General features: G+C 58.5%; 2 protein-coding genes across 2 annotated transcripts in view; one reads left to right on the top strand and one right to left on the bottom strand.

Moving 5' to 3' along the window:
• Nucleotides 1–401: 401 nt before the first annotated feature.
• NKX6-2 (NK6 homeobox 2) lies at nt 402–1,740 on the top strand. Its single transcript, XM_014464520.2, is given in 4 exon segments — nt 402–741; nt 744–1,019; nt 1,097–1,269; nt 1,489–1,740. Coding segments are annotated over 4 exon segments (1,041 nt in total).
• Nucleotides 1,741–3,276: 1,536 nt separating this feature from the next.
• Nucleotides 3,277–12,133, bottom strand: part of INPP5A (inositol polyphosphate-5-phosphatase A) — an 86,707-nt gene continuing 77,850 nt past the window's right edge. The window contains exons 11-14 of the mRNA XM_014464547.2: nt 7,445–7,556; nt 5,716–5,784; nt 4,761–4,847; nt 3,277–4,672 (exon numbers count right to left, since the gene is read on the bottom strand). Of these exons, the coding sequence (XP_014320033.2) occupies nt 4,767–4,847; nt 5,716–5,784; nt 7,445–7,556 (262 nt within the window). The 3' untranslated portion in view covers nt 3,277–4,672; nt 4,761–4,766. The remainder of the gene's footprint in view (nt 4,673–4,760; nt 4,848–5,715; nt 5,785–7,444; nt 7,557–12,133) is intronic.

The following is a 12,133-nucleotide window of genomic DNA, read 5'->3' as shown; positions in this document are numbered from 1 at the left end:
CCTTCCCTCCGCCGCGGGTTTGCACCCCTGAGTTCCGGGAAGTGTTTGCGGTCCTGCCTCAACCTGAGAGCGGGCGGCCGGAGATCCGCGGGGCGGGGCGCTGGCCGCCTCCCCAGACAGCGCCCTCCCGCGTGGGGCGCTTCGTTGAATGGGGAGCACGACGGAGCTGCGTAGTGGATCCTCAAATCTGCATTCTTTCGGGCGATAAAATATGCTCTCGTATTTTTTCCTGATTTCCCATTAAAACCTTTGCCTAACTAAACTCCCATCCAACGGGATTTATTTCGTCCCGGGGGAGATAAATCGGGCAAATTTACAGCCCGGAAGGCACCTGCCTCGCTAATGGGCCCTTCATGGAGTGCGCGGCGGCGGGGGCGCGCGGCGGGAGGGGCGCTGGCCACATGGATCGGACCGCGGGCGCCCGCAGCCAATCGCGCGCGCCGCGCCGGGGCCCCGCGGTTTATCAACGCGCCCCGGTCCGCGCGGCACCGCTCCGACCGGCCCCGGGAAGCCACCGGCCCGCGGCCCGTCGCCCGACGCCCCGCCGCCCGCCGCCGCCCGGCCCGAGCCCCGGCGCCTGCCCTTCCGGGGCCGTCAGGGCCCATCCGGGCCCAAGCGCCCCGCAACCCCCCGTGAAGCGGTCGGCCCGACCAGGCCGCGCCGAAAAACTTTCCCGGGCCGGAAGGGCACATGAGACGTCGCTGTTCCGTACGCGCTGCAGGCCCGCCGGCTTCAAGGCACCGCGCTGGGCGGGCTAGGCGAGCAGCTGCCGCTAGGCACCCGCACGGCATCAGCGACATCCTGGGGCAGGCCCGTGGGCGCGGCCGGCGGCGGCCTCCTGGGCGGCTTGCCCCGTCTCAACGGGCTCGCCTCGTCGGCCGGCGTCTACTTCGGGCCCGCGGCCGCCGTGGCGCGCGGCTACCTCAAGCCGCTGGCCGAGCTGCCCGGACGCCCGCCCATCTTCTGGCCCGGCGTGGTTCAGGGCTCTCCCTGGAGGGACCCGCGCTTGGCCGGCCCGGGTGAGTGGCGCGCGCAGGAGTGGGCTGGGGGCGCGGGGCTGGGGGCGGCGGCCGCGCTCATCCGCTCTCCTGTGCAGCCCAGGCCGGCGGGATCCTGGACAAGGACGGCAAGAAGAAGCACTCGCGGCCGACCTTCTCGGGCCAGCAGATCTTCGCGCTGGAGAAGACCTTCGAGCAGACCAAGTACCTGGCGGGCCCGGAGCGTGCGCGCCTCGCCTACTCCTTGGGCATGACCGAGAGCCAAGTCAAGGTGAGGCGGCGGCCGGGCCGGGCGGCCTCTCGCGGGTCCCGCGGCACCAGGCAGACCCTCGCGCCCGCATCCTGCGAACGGCCCCTAAGCGGCCGCCCGCCTCGGCCCGGCCCTTGAGGCGCAGCTGCCCTGCTGCAGGGGTGGGGGCCAATGTGCTGGCCGCGGGCTGCAGGTCGGGCATTTTGGGAGGCGCAGCCTGATGTCCCCCTGCACCCCCAGGTGTGGTTCCAGAACCGCCGAACCAAGTGGCGCAAGCGGCACGCGGCGGAGATGGCGTCGGCCAAGAAGAAGCAGGACTCGGATGCCGAGAAGCTGAAGGTGGGCGGCTCTGACGTGGAGGACGACGACGAGTACAACCGGCCCCTGGACCCCAACTCGGACGACGAGAAGATCACGCGGCTGCTCAAGAAGCACAAACCCTCGAACTTAGCGCTGGTCAGCCCGTGCGGCGGCGCGGGGGACGCCTTGTGAGGTCTTGCGAGGCAGGAGGGCCAGGGTGGGGCGCAGCCGGCCCTCCCCGCCTCCAGCCGGCGTTGTATATATATTTTTACAGAATAAGTTATAAAGCTGCCGGCTCGGGCTCGGCGGAATCACTTTGTATCATCAATAAATTATTTAACACGGCCCCGTCGGAGCCGCGGCTCCGGCTGCACCGCGTGTTTCTTCCCGTCCTGTCTCGGCGCCTGGGTCGTGCGCGGCGAAACCAGCCAGGTGCCCGCGCCCTAGAGCGGAGGTTGAGGGCTGCTCGGGCTTCTCCGGGGACAGCGAAGGCCCGGCGCGCAGGAGGGCGGCCCGGCCCTGCGAACCCTAGGCGGGAAGGAGCCGCTGGGTGCGGCGCTGGAGGAGCTGCAAGGAGCCAGACGGAGCGGGGCGCGGCGCCGGCAGGTGAGACGCGGGGCGGCAGGTACAGCCTCTCCTCCCCGGGGCTGCGGCCTGCGGCCTGCCAGCTGGGATGAGGTTTGGGGCGGATTGAAACACATTTGGGGGCCCGTCCTGCTCCCTCCCGGCCCATGGTTCCTGGATTTGCTGGATTGTGTGTTAAAACAGGCTTAGCCCCAGTAGCTGAATATTTTCAAGTATTCCCTGGCACTCGTGTGGAGTGAAATCAGTGGGGTTTTCAATTCCTCAGCATCATGGCCTTTCAACTCCCATTACAGATCTTTCCTCAGTAGAAAGCGCTATTTAATTTAAACTACTCTGCGGATGTTGGGGGAGCGCGGGGAGAGCGCAGTCCCGTCAGCCGGGAGGGCGAGCATCTCCTGCTAGGGGAGTGGGGTCTGCAGCTCCGCCCTCCCGCCCACTCGCTTGCTCTGGGAATCAGCGGGACTCCCCCCTCCTCCTCTTCCGGTCCTCCTGCCTTCTGAGGGCAGGTCCAGGGCTGGTCCAGGTACCATCACCACCACCCTGATTCTCGGTTATCGAAGACCGTGGCCCAGGCTCTGCATGTTGCATCTTAATGGCCATAAGGATTGGGTACTAATTTTAAAAATTAAATGTGATTGTTACTGTATGACTTCTCTTGGAGGTTTTGAAAATGCTAAAGAGGAATGCAAATGCCTGAAGTTTTTTTGTTTTGTGGGTGTTTTTTGTTTTTGCCACATGGCTGTACCATCTAAAAAATCAGACATTTCTAAGGAACCACTGGCTGTTTTTTCGTTCTTTTTAAGAGAGACAATTTATTTTATTTCTTCAAGTGAACTATTGTCTCAGCTCAAGTTAAGAGCAAAGGAATTTCCAGTTTCAGGTTGAGGAAAGCGTGCATTTACATAATCCTGTGTAAAAATGCCGAGGGGTGAATCCCATTAGTTATCACCGCAGTAAGAGAGCCAACAGATTACTTTTCTGCTCTTAATTCTCAGCTTAGTTTGTGTGACGGTAAATGATGGAATGAAATTCCAGGATTTCTAATGAGCTTAGTCCTCAACAGGCTAAGGAGGGCACAGTCCTGTCACTTAGCATTTCAAAGAGGACAAACCCGGGAAGGAAGAAGACAAAGCCAGGCAGAACTGCGTTCACCATGATCAATTTTATTGCTTAGGAACCGGAGCGGTCATTTCTAAAGGCCTCCACAGTGACCAACAGCTGAAACCCCGTTGAACAGAATCACCGCTTGGAAGTGGACAGCACAGTGACCGCCCTGACCCAGACCCCCCCGTATTGTCAAGAACACAGATTCGGCAAGCGGACCCCGCATCACTTGCACTGGTAGTGACTGACCTAAACAGCGTCTGCCTGCGGCCTCCAGCCCAGGACTTCTTAGTGTTCTAGAGCAGACGAATAAACGCAAGGCTTCTCCCCCGCAGGCTCCCGTCAGCTCTGCGCTAACTCAGTGCTGGGAGAGTGTGGGCAGCACGGATCTGCGTGGGGCGTTTGCAGCTGAGCCCAGGACGTTTACAGTTCTGTTCCTCTTAATGTTTTTATGTACAGCCCATGTTAAAAGCAATTTCTATTGGAAGCGAACTAGGCTATTTTTACTTCTCCCATGATATTATTGTTTTATATATAATACTTGGCACCATAGAACAGTAACAAAAGACAGACAAAACGGTTTACAAAATTCTTAAAAGGTACAACCAAGTCGGCTATAACCTTCACATTCAGGTCTAATATTACACAGGAGAAGGCAGAGGAGCGACGGCTGCTAGGGTAGCCAGGTGTACTGGCGCTGATCACCCACGATGCACTGCCAGGCACGTCACCTGTTCTGCAGGTATGTGTGTGACGTTCACATAACTAAACTCCTAGACTCCAATTCTACCTGCTGATATGACACTCTTGAGCATTCATACTGGAAAGCATATTTAGCGTAAGTTTTGGTAAGATTTATAAATTATTTTAAAAAGTATATATTTATATATATTTATATATAAAACGGGGAAGCAGCTGCAGTGTGATTCAGACACCATGTACATGGCAGTGGAAGGAACAACACAGGAGGGGCCATCGGCTGGAGCCAGGGCCCTCGCTGTCCTCACAGTGGCCACGCTGCCCGAGTCAGCACAGAGCCCGCTCCCGCCCGGGCACACCTCCAGCTGGCAGAGGGGACATTTGACACCCGTGGGGTTCCCACGCTGACAATTATTACAAACTGAAAACCGTGAAGTCTAAAATACAGAATCTCTGCTGTCTATTAGAGTTTTGGCAACAGGACTGTGACTTATTAAAAAACCCAATATTTCTACTTAATGTCACATGAACAGACAAGACAGTGAGGTATGTGAGGCTCCCCCGGGAGGGCCGGAGGCTGAAGCGAAGTGTGGGCCGGCCGGCTAGCGGGTGGCGCTCGGGCGGGTTAATCGATGCAGCTGTTGAGTGTGGATTTCCATGGACGCGACTTCCATCTGCTCCTCACGCTATAGGCAGGGCTCACGAAGGGTCCTCTCGTGTCGCTGGCATCGCCTCCCTGCAGTGGAACCAGTGGTTTGTTAAAGGGACAGACACACCGGGAAAAGCTCAGAAAAGGTGAACTCAAGGGAAGGAGCCATATTTACCACACGTCACTGCACGACACAACACTTGTGCACGTGTGCGTGAGCTTTACCTGCCCCGGGCGCCACGCGGAAGGCCAGGAACACGGGCTGCAGCGGGAGAAGAGGAGGGCGTCAGAACTCAGGCAGCCCGCGCCGCACCCCACCCTCACCCTCACCCTCGCCCTCTGCTCTGGGCTGCCTGAACCGAGGAGCTGGTGACCTTGGGGCCAAGGACGGTTACCCGGTTGCGCATGGAACCCAATTGATATGGAAGGAAGCCAGGCTGGACGGCCAGGGGCTCAGGCAAAGTGCCTTCACGTTTTGTAAAGAGGTATCATTTCCAGATAAAATCCAAGGTAAAAACTGACTTAAAGACCGCAGACTATGCCCCACGTAATGGGGGTGGGGCAGAGTTCCTGTCCTCGCCTGGGTCCACCCCGTCGGGTGCCAGTGTGGGGGCTGCGTCTCAGGATGATGCCCAGTGGTCTCCAAAACGGGAAAGCGTGGAGGCCTCTAGTCTCCCTAGGGAGGGGCCACACCTGTCGCCAGCACAACCCTCAGCGAGGATGCTGGGCTCAGGTGCAGGGAGTCTCGTGCACGAAGTTAGTCCCTGGAGAGCTGACTGTGACACTCACCACCGCCTGCTGAGACTGGCTCGGCATAAGGACAATAAAACACCTCAAATGCACACGTGAGAAATGGCCTAAGAAATAATCCACGGAGACAGTATATATATATATATATGTGTATATATATTTTTTTTACAAATAGTTAAATTGTGTATTTTACTCTGTTGTGACTGGTCATTTCTGCCCTCTTATCTACCCACCTACCTATCTACTCACACAGCTGCCTACCACCGGTATTTTATTAAAGTTAAGTGAAAACAGACACTGCGGCCTGTCCTGTGCAGCCAGACCGCGGAGGCAGGGAAGCACCCCGCAGGCCCGGCCCTGGGCCGGGGCCCTCACATCACCTTGTGGTCTCCCATGCAGACGTTGGGCCCGATGTGGTCGTAGGTGACAACCTTCTCCTCGCTCTCCGACTGGGAAAAGCAAACAGAGGTTACGGCGTGGGAGGCAGGAATGGCCAGCAGTCCCCTGGCCCCGTGAGGGAGTGGCCAGCGGAGGGTGGAAGCTCTGGCAGCCGTGGCAGCACCTTGGCACCCCACGACCACTGCAGTTGGTGGGACCCTCACAGGCATGACCGCCGTGCCCACCACCTCCCGTGCCTGGCAGACACCTTATTTTGGGTTCGAGGGTGAAGAGCTTGGTCCTGGCAGTCAGTCGGCCCTGACTGGGCCGGGACTTTATCCACAGCTGAAGCACCTGGGACTCTACAGTTAAAGCTGAATTCTCTTCAATGCAGCAGGAAGCTTAAGGCCAGATTTACTTTGCTGCGTGCTCACCTGCCAGGAAGTGAGCACTCCCATCCCTCACCATCGCAACGCTGCCCCACGCAAGTGGGGACATTCATCAAAGGCGGCGTGGTAATTTACAAAGGCAGCATAAAATTGTAGGTTTCCAACTGCATAATCCTGAGACAGATAAACAAATGACGGGGGCGCGGCACACCTCGCTGAGCATCCATCACCGGCTTCCAGGCAGCCCCGCTGCGCCCGCCACCTTCAGCGTTGTCGGGCGGGGAGGCAGACGGGACATGACGACGAGGAAACCGAGCGTGGCATGATGGATGAGGCCGAGGAAGCAGCTTGGCACAGCTGTGGCCTGTAACGCCCGCCGCCCAGCATCCCCCAGGGCATCCAATTCGTCCCCCAAAACTGGAGAAGATGTGAATGTAAAATAGTCTAGAACAGGGCCTTCCGCTGAACTGCCTTGAGCCCTGAACACAAGCGTGGCCTCCTGCCAGCCCTCTCTTCATTGGTGTAAGCACTCGAGCTGTCTTAGTGCAAAATGCACTTTTCTAGTTTTCAACTGTTTTTCCAGGTAGGTGACACCTGTCTCATTCCTGAAGGGGCCTGTTCTGGCCGGCAGCCTGTGCTCAGCTTGCCTATCAGGTGTGAGCCCTGCCTACAGTCAGGGGGCTCCCAAGGCTCCTGGCCCCGCCCTCAGAGTAAGCGCCAGCCTCTGGGCCAGGCTTCCTCCCCAGGGTGCTCCAGGCTCAGGGGGGAGCATCCGGGCCCAACCCTCACCAAAAAGGCGATCAGGGCCTCTTAGTAGGGACTGCAGGGTCCAGCTGAGCAGGTGGTGAGGTGTTTGGGTGGGGGGTGTGGAACTTGAGGCAGCACATGAGCACTCTGCCCTCCTGCCTGCAGCCCCTGTTGCCCAGTGGGTGAAGCCCAGGGTCTGGCACAGGAGCACAGACAGGACCAGCTGGTGCAGCCCAGGGGTGTGGTGGTGGGTCGCCGTGCCCCTGCCCTCTCCTACCCACTGCCTATATCACACGGGCTGCGTGAAACAATGCTGGCCATTCTTATAATTTTTCATGATTATATTGATGGGGTTGACAAAAGCAATTCAGATACTGATTCTTTTGAAACATTCCTTTTGTGTTAAAATGTGGGCATTGAAAAACCCTGGAAAGTCAAGAGGCTACAGGAAACCTGAAAATTTCCCAGTATCAGATCTCACAGGCCCAGACCCCGGGCTCTGCCCACAAGCCCCCCCCCCCCCCAGCCCGAGCACTGGCCCTGAGGAGACTGTGGGCCCATCGCAGGATGAGGTCGGGGCTTGCCCACCACTTACCCTCAGAATCAGCTCCTTGGCCGACGGGGACATGAGGACGCGGTCGCACCAGGCGGGGCACCGGGTGTTCATGTACTGCCTGCCCTGGCTGCAGTCCTCACTGTATGGGTAGCTGGAGAGACAGGACACAGCAGGTCAGAGCTGCCGGCTCCACCCCTCCCGGGCCTCTGCTCCGCGTGCCACGTGGGGCTGTTCGGATTCTCTCTTGAAGGCCCTTGGGATGGCCAATGTTACCCAGGGAAAGAACACCCCTACAGAAGTTTCAAACTCACAATTCCTTTAAACAAATTAGATCATCTATTAACTTTGCTTTTGTTTTTGGACATGTTCTAAAGTACAATAAAATGCATGGGAAAAAACGGCATCAGGACCTCACGTGCCCTAGTAACGTGATGTGCCCTGCCCCCACCTGCACCCCAGTGACTTGGCAGGTGACTTTGCTGTGAGACTTTGGCCCAGAGGGACCCTGTGGACACTGGGGCCCAGCCTGGCTATATGCCCTCTTCTCCACAACCTGCTCCCACCTCAGTTTTCATCTCAGGTAACGTCCAGGTGCCCAGGCCTCGGCCTTGCGGTCATCATTGTGGTGGAGACTGTCCCTGCCCTGGCCTTACAGGCCTCACTTCACTGACTGCTGAGCCACTGGGAGAGGCCTAGGGGCCCCCTCAGGAATGGAGCCACCACAGCCAACCAACGGACCAGCAAGTGATGCAAATGTGGTGAGAACCAAGTGGGGTGCCCCAAAGTTGGGCCTGTGGCCACCAGCTGTGCACAGTGCTATGTCCTCAGACACTGGCTACCTGTTCAGTGTCCTGCAGCTGCCTATCCAGGCCCCTCATGTCCCTCTGCCTGTGGGCAGCTCCCTCCCGTTTCTGGAACTCACTGGAACAGTCTGCCTTGGGGCTGTGTTGGCCAACAGGCCTTCTCCGGTGCATGTGAAACTGCTAGCCCCGCCCGTGTGGACACTGGTGGGCACTGCAGTGCAGTTATAATGAAGGACTGAACGCCTGGGCCTTGTGGAGGGAGAGCCCTGGTTGTTCAGTGCACCTTGCACGGCCTTCGCTAGGGATGAACATTTCTCCTGTAAAAGTCCAATGTGTTTGTGTAGGTTAATTCCAAAATACTCTACGGGTATTTGCTGTGAACGGCACCTTATTCTCTATTAAATTTTCCTGTTTCAGGAAAAAGAGAAGAATGTGATTAGCTGTCTGGGCTGCTTCTGTCGTGGGCACCTGGCCACCTCCTGGTCTCTCTGCTCTGGGCCTTGAGCCCTGCGTCGTCCCTGTGCCTCAAGCACTGGACAGGCGGTTGGGGTTCGCACCCGTACCTGGTATTTCTGCCGAGTTCACTGTTTAGCCCCACAGGCTCTCACCACAGATCTGTGACCCGGCCCGTGCTGGAAACCCCTGCTTTCCTTCACCATAGACCCAGCGCAGCCAGTGTGGTTAAACAGCTGCATGGTTCCCACGTCCAACAGCACAGCACAGCACGGCTGCCCCACAAACTTCTTCGCAGGACAAGTGGCAGCACGTGCCGGCCTGTCTCCACATTACAGGCGCCTTGCTCAGGGTTTCTCAGTTTAATCCAACTGGGACCTGCCATGCCTGGGGCAGGCCATCCAATCAGATGCCTGCAGTGGGGCCCACACAGGCCTTCCCCTTTCCAAAGGGACAACCTGCTAAGACACTAAGCACCCCCCCCCACTGGGGGCAAAGGTCAGGGAGAGGTCAGAGTTCCTGCAGGCTTGGAGCCCACCACCAGCTGGTCTTTGCAGGTTGGGAGGGAGTTGGGAGGGTCTCTGCCAAGAAGTGGCTGCAAACAAGTTTACCCAGAGGGGAGTCTGTGGCCCTGGGACGTCCTGACGGCCCCCGACTCTGCCACCCTGGGCCTGCTTTTTCCCCGTGGCCTGAGCCGGATGTGGTGAGTCAGGTGCTTCCTGCTGCCCCCAGAGCATTCCATCGCTGCCCTGTGGTGCCGTGAGGGGTGTCCAGCCATGTAGCTCCCTGGCCCCAGCCCCTGTTTGGGGCTTCAGACAAGGGGCAGGTATGTGGCCACATGCGCTCCCAGGAGTCGAAGGAGCCAGGCTGCAAAGGGCCACTCGGGGATGCAGTCTCGACAGAGACAGGGCTGACGTCCATGTGCCCAGAACCACTGTTTTCTCCTCAGCTGTAGTGCGATGCCCTCCCTACAACAGAAATTCCCCTCCCAGAAAGCACCTGCGTTCAGTTGGTCGGTTCCTGCCTGAGCCTGCACCACGAAGCCTGACGCCCCCAAGGGAACGCACCCCAGGACCAAGGTCCCGTGCAAATCCAGCAGGGCCTGGTGTGAACAGACCACCAAAGGTGATTTTTAGTAGTTCTGTGAGTGACGGTTCCGTGCACCCCGGGGGGCCGAGAGAGAGCGCTGGTTCTGCCGCCTCTCTGTTCCCGGGGGGGGGGGGGGGGTCTTAGAGCCCAGATGATGGCCAATCCCTCACCCCCATAGACTGGGGCTCCCCAGCCACTCCCAGGACCAGGCCAGGAGCCAAGAGGGTGCTGCTCATCTGGATGGGTCTGGGGAAGCCAGCGTGGCCCAGAGGAGGGGAGCCTGGCAGTGCCACGTCCTTCCTCTCCCTGGCCAGGCGCGGGGGTGCGGGTGGTAGAAGGGACGCTGCCTAGCAGGCCCAGCAGCAGAGCGCTGGGGCCTGCTCCCTGGGGAGCTGACATTGATTAATATGGTGCTTGCTGTGCACTCAGACTTATCTGAAAGCAAACCCACGCAGGGTGGGGACGCGGACGGCGGGGGAGAAATCGCCATAATGAATGGCATGGTGATAAAGCTAACAATCGCCCACCTGTCCTCGGGGCCTCGCCCTCCCCCTCCCTGCACCCCAGGATGTGGGCAGTGGCCCCTTTGCTGGGAGACCAGCCCTACCCATAAAGCTCAGGTCTCCATGTGAGCAGGCTGGGCAGGCTGGGGCGTCACCAAGGCCTGAGGCTGACAACACAAAGCCCCGCTGTGCTGGCTGAATCTGCAGGAATCTCCTGGGCCGCCCAGTCTCAGCAGGAAGAGGGGCGCTTCCTGAGCCAGCCCCACCAGGGGCAGGAAAGGGGGGTGCTGCCGTGCTCCTCAGGGAGCTGAGGACAGGGCCCTCGAAATCTCCTGGCAAGAAAGCGACTATCCCCATATTACAGCCCTGCACAGAGGCGGCGTGGTTACAGAGAAATGGTGGGGAGGTGTCACTAGCTATTCCCACGTTCACAACCCGGGCCTCAAATACATGGTTTCAGAAAACACCAGGTGTTACTGAAATTCCTAGAAAAGAAAAGCAACAAACTAGACTCAAAGAAAAAGACTGAAGGAGGATGTGGCCCCATGGAAACTACTAAGCGCGGCCAGAGTCCGAGGTGAGGGAAGCTGGCGGCACGGGGCGCGGGCCCTCCCCGGGCAGAGCTGCACCAGGGCACTGGGGGTCGCCTGCTTTTCCTACCACTGGTTCTCTGGCCCATCACCCCTCAGTGCTTGGTCCTGAGCATCTGCATGGGCAGCATCCAAACAGCGCTCAGGGACCAGCTGGACAGACGGACACCTCCTGAGCACCAGGCCTGGCAAACAGCAGTGAGCTCATCCTTCTTGCACGGATTTGACAATGTTACTTGTGTTGTTATAGACAAGAACCCATAGATGGTCAAGCTTTAAGTCACGGCTCACAAAACGTTTGAAAGAGCCTCCTAATTCTTAACTGAAAAACAAATGTACCTGTTGAAGGGAGACAGCCTCATGCAGACAGATTGGTGTGGTGCGGTTTATCCCGTTTTTACAAGCTAGAACCTGGGCTTGTCCTGTGAACATGTGTTCCCACCGTGCGAGGCCTCTGCCTCCCGGCGGCGCAGCTGTGATCCTGTCTGACCTGCCCCTCTGCAGGGCCTGGGCACAGGGCAAGGAAGCTTTCTCCACCAACGTTAACTTCAAACAACTCATGTCACTTCGCCAGCTCAAAGCGGTGTTTCAGAGAGCAGGTGCCCACCTCCCGACTCCATCGCCGCTCTAAGCCCACAGGGCTGTTTACTGCGGAGCCCATGGGACCCCGTGGGGCATCGGAGGCCTTCTTTGGCCTGTTCGTAGCGGGGCTGCCAGCGACTTGGTGGAGGCACAGGCGGGGCAGCTCTGGGCCTCTGCAGTGACCTTCCTGCTACTGCGAGTCTAGCCCGGGCCTGCGGCAACTTTGCCTCTTGACTGCCATGCAGCCACCTGTAGCTGGTCCCTAACGAAGGTGCTATACACATGCTGGGCCTGGAGCTGGGAAGAACATGTGCTGAAGGCTCTATAAATGTCTGAAATATCAGCACCTTTTCTAGCACAATGACAGGCAGCATTAAGTTATAACCCATTAGGAGTGGCGTCCTACTAGTCCATGGAGAACAGTAACAGATGGCTTTGCTGCGAGAACCCCCACTCTCATTATGAGACCCATGGCTAATGAAATGTCTTGGGGGACTCTCACGGGTGTGCGACTAACTGGTGCCTGCAGCCAGGGGAGCTCAGGGGGAGGAGCGCTCCCACCCTCTGCACCTCCGGCAGCGACATGACCACACTCGGGGACAATGTCTCCCTCGCGACTCTGTGGGAGGCCCTTGGTGAGCTCACCTCCACCAGGACAGGGACCAAGATGGCTCCGCCAGGTTGCAATGCGTTCACCCCTTGAATGAC

Source organism: Myotis lucifugus, unplaced genomic scaffold, assembly GCF_000147115.1.
Source record: "Myotis lucifugus unplaced genomic scaffold, Myoluc2.0 scaffold_255, whole genome shotgun sequence".
Classification (NCBI taxonomy): domain Eukaryota; kingdom Metazoa; phylum Chordata; class Mammalia; order Chiroptera; family Vespertilionidae; genus Myotis; species Myotis lucifugus.
This window is presented reverse-complemented; position numbering and strand designations above follow the sequence as displayed.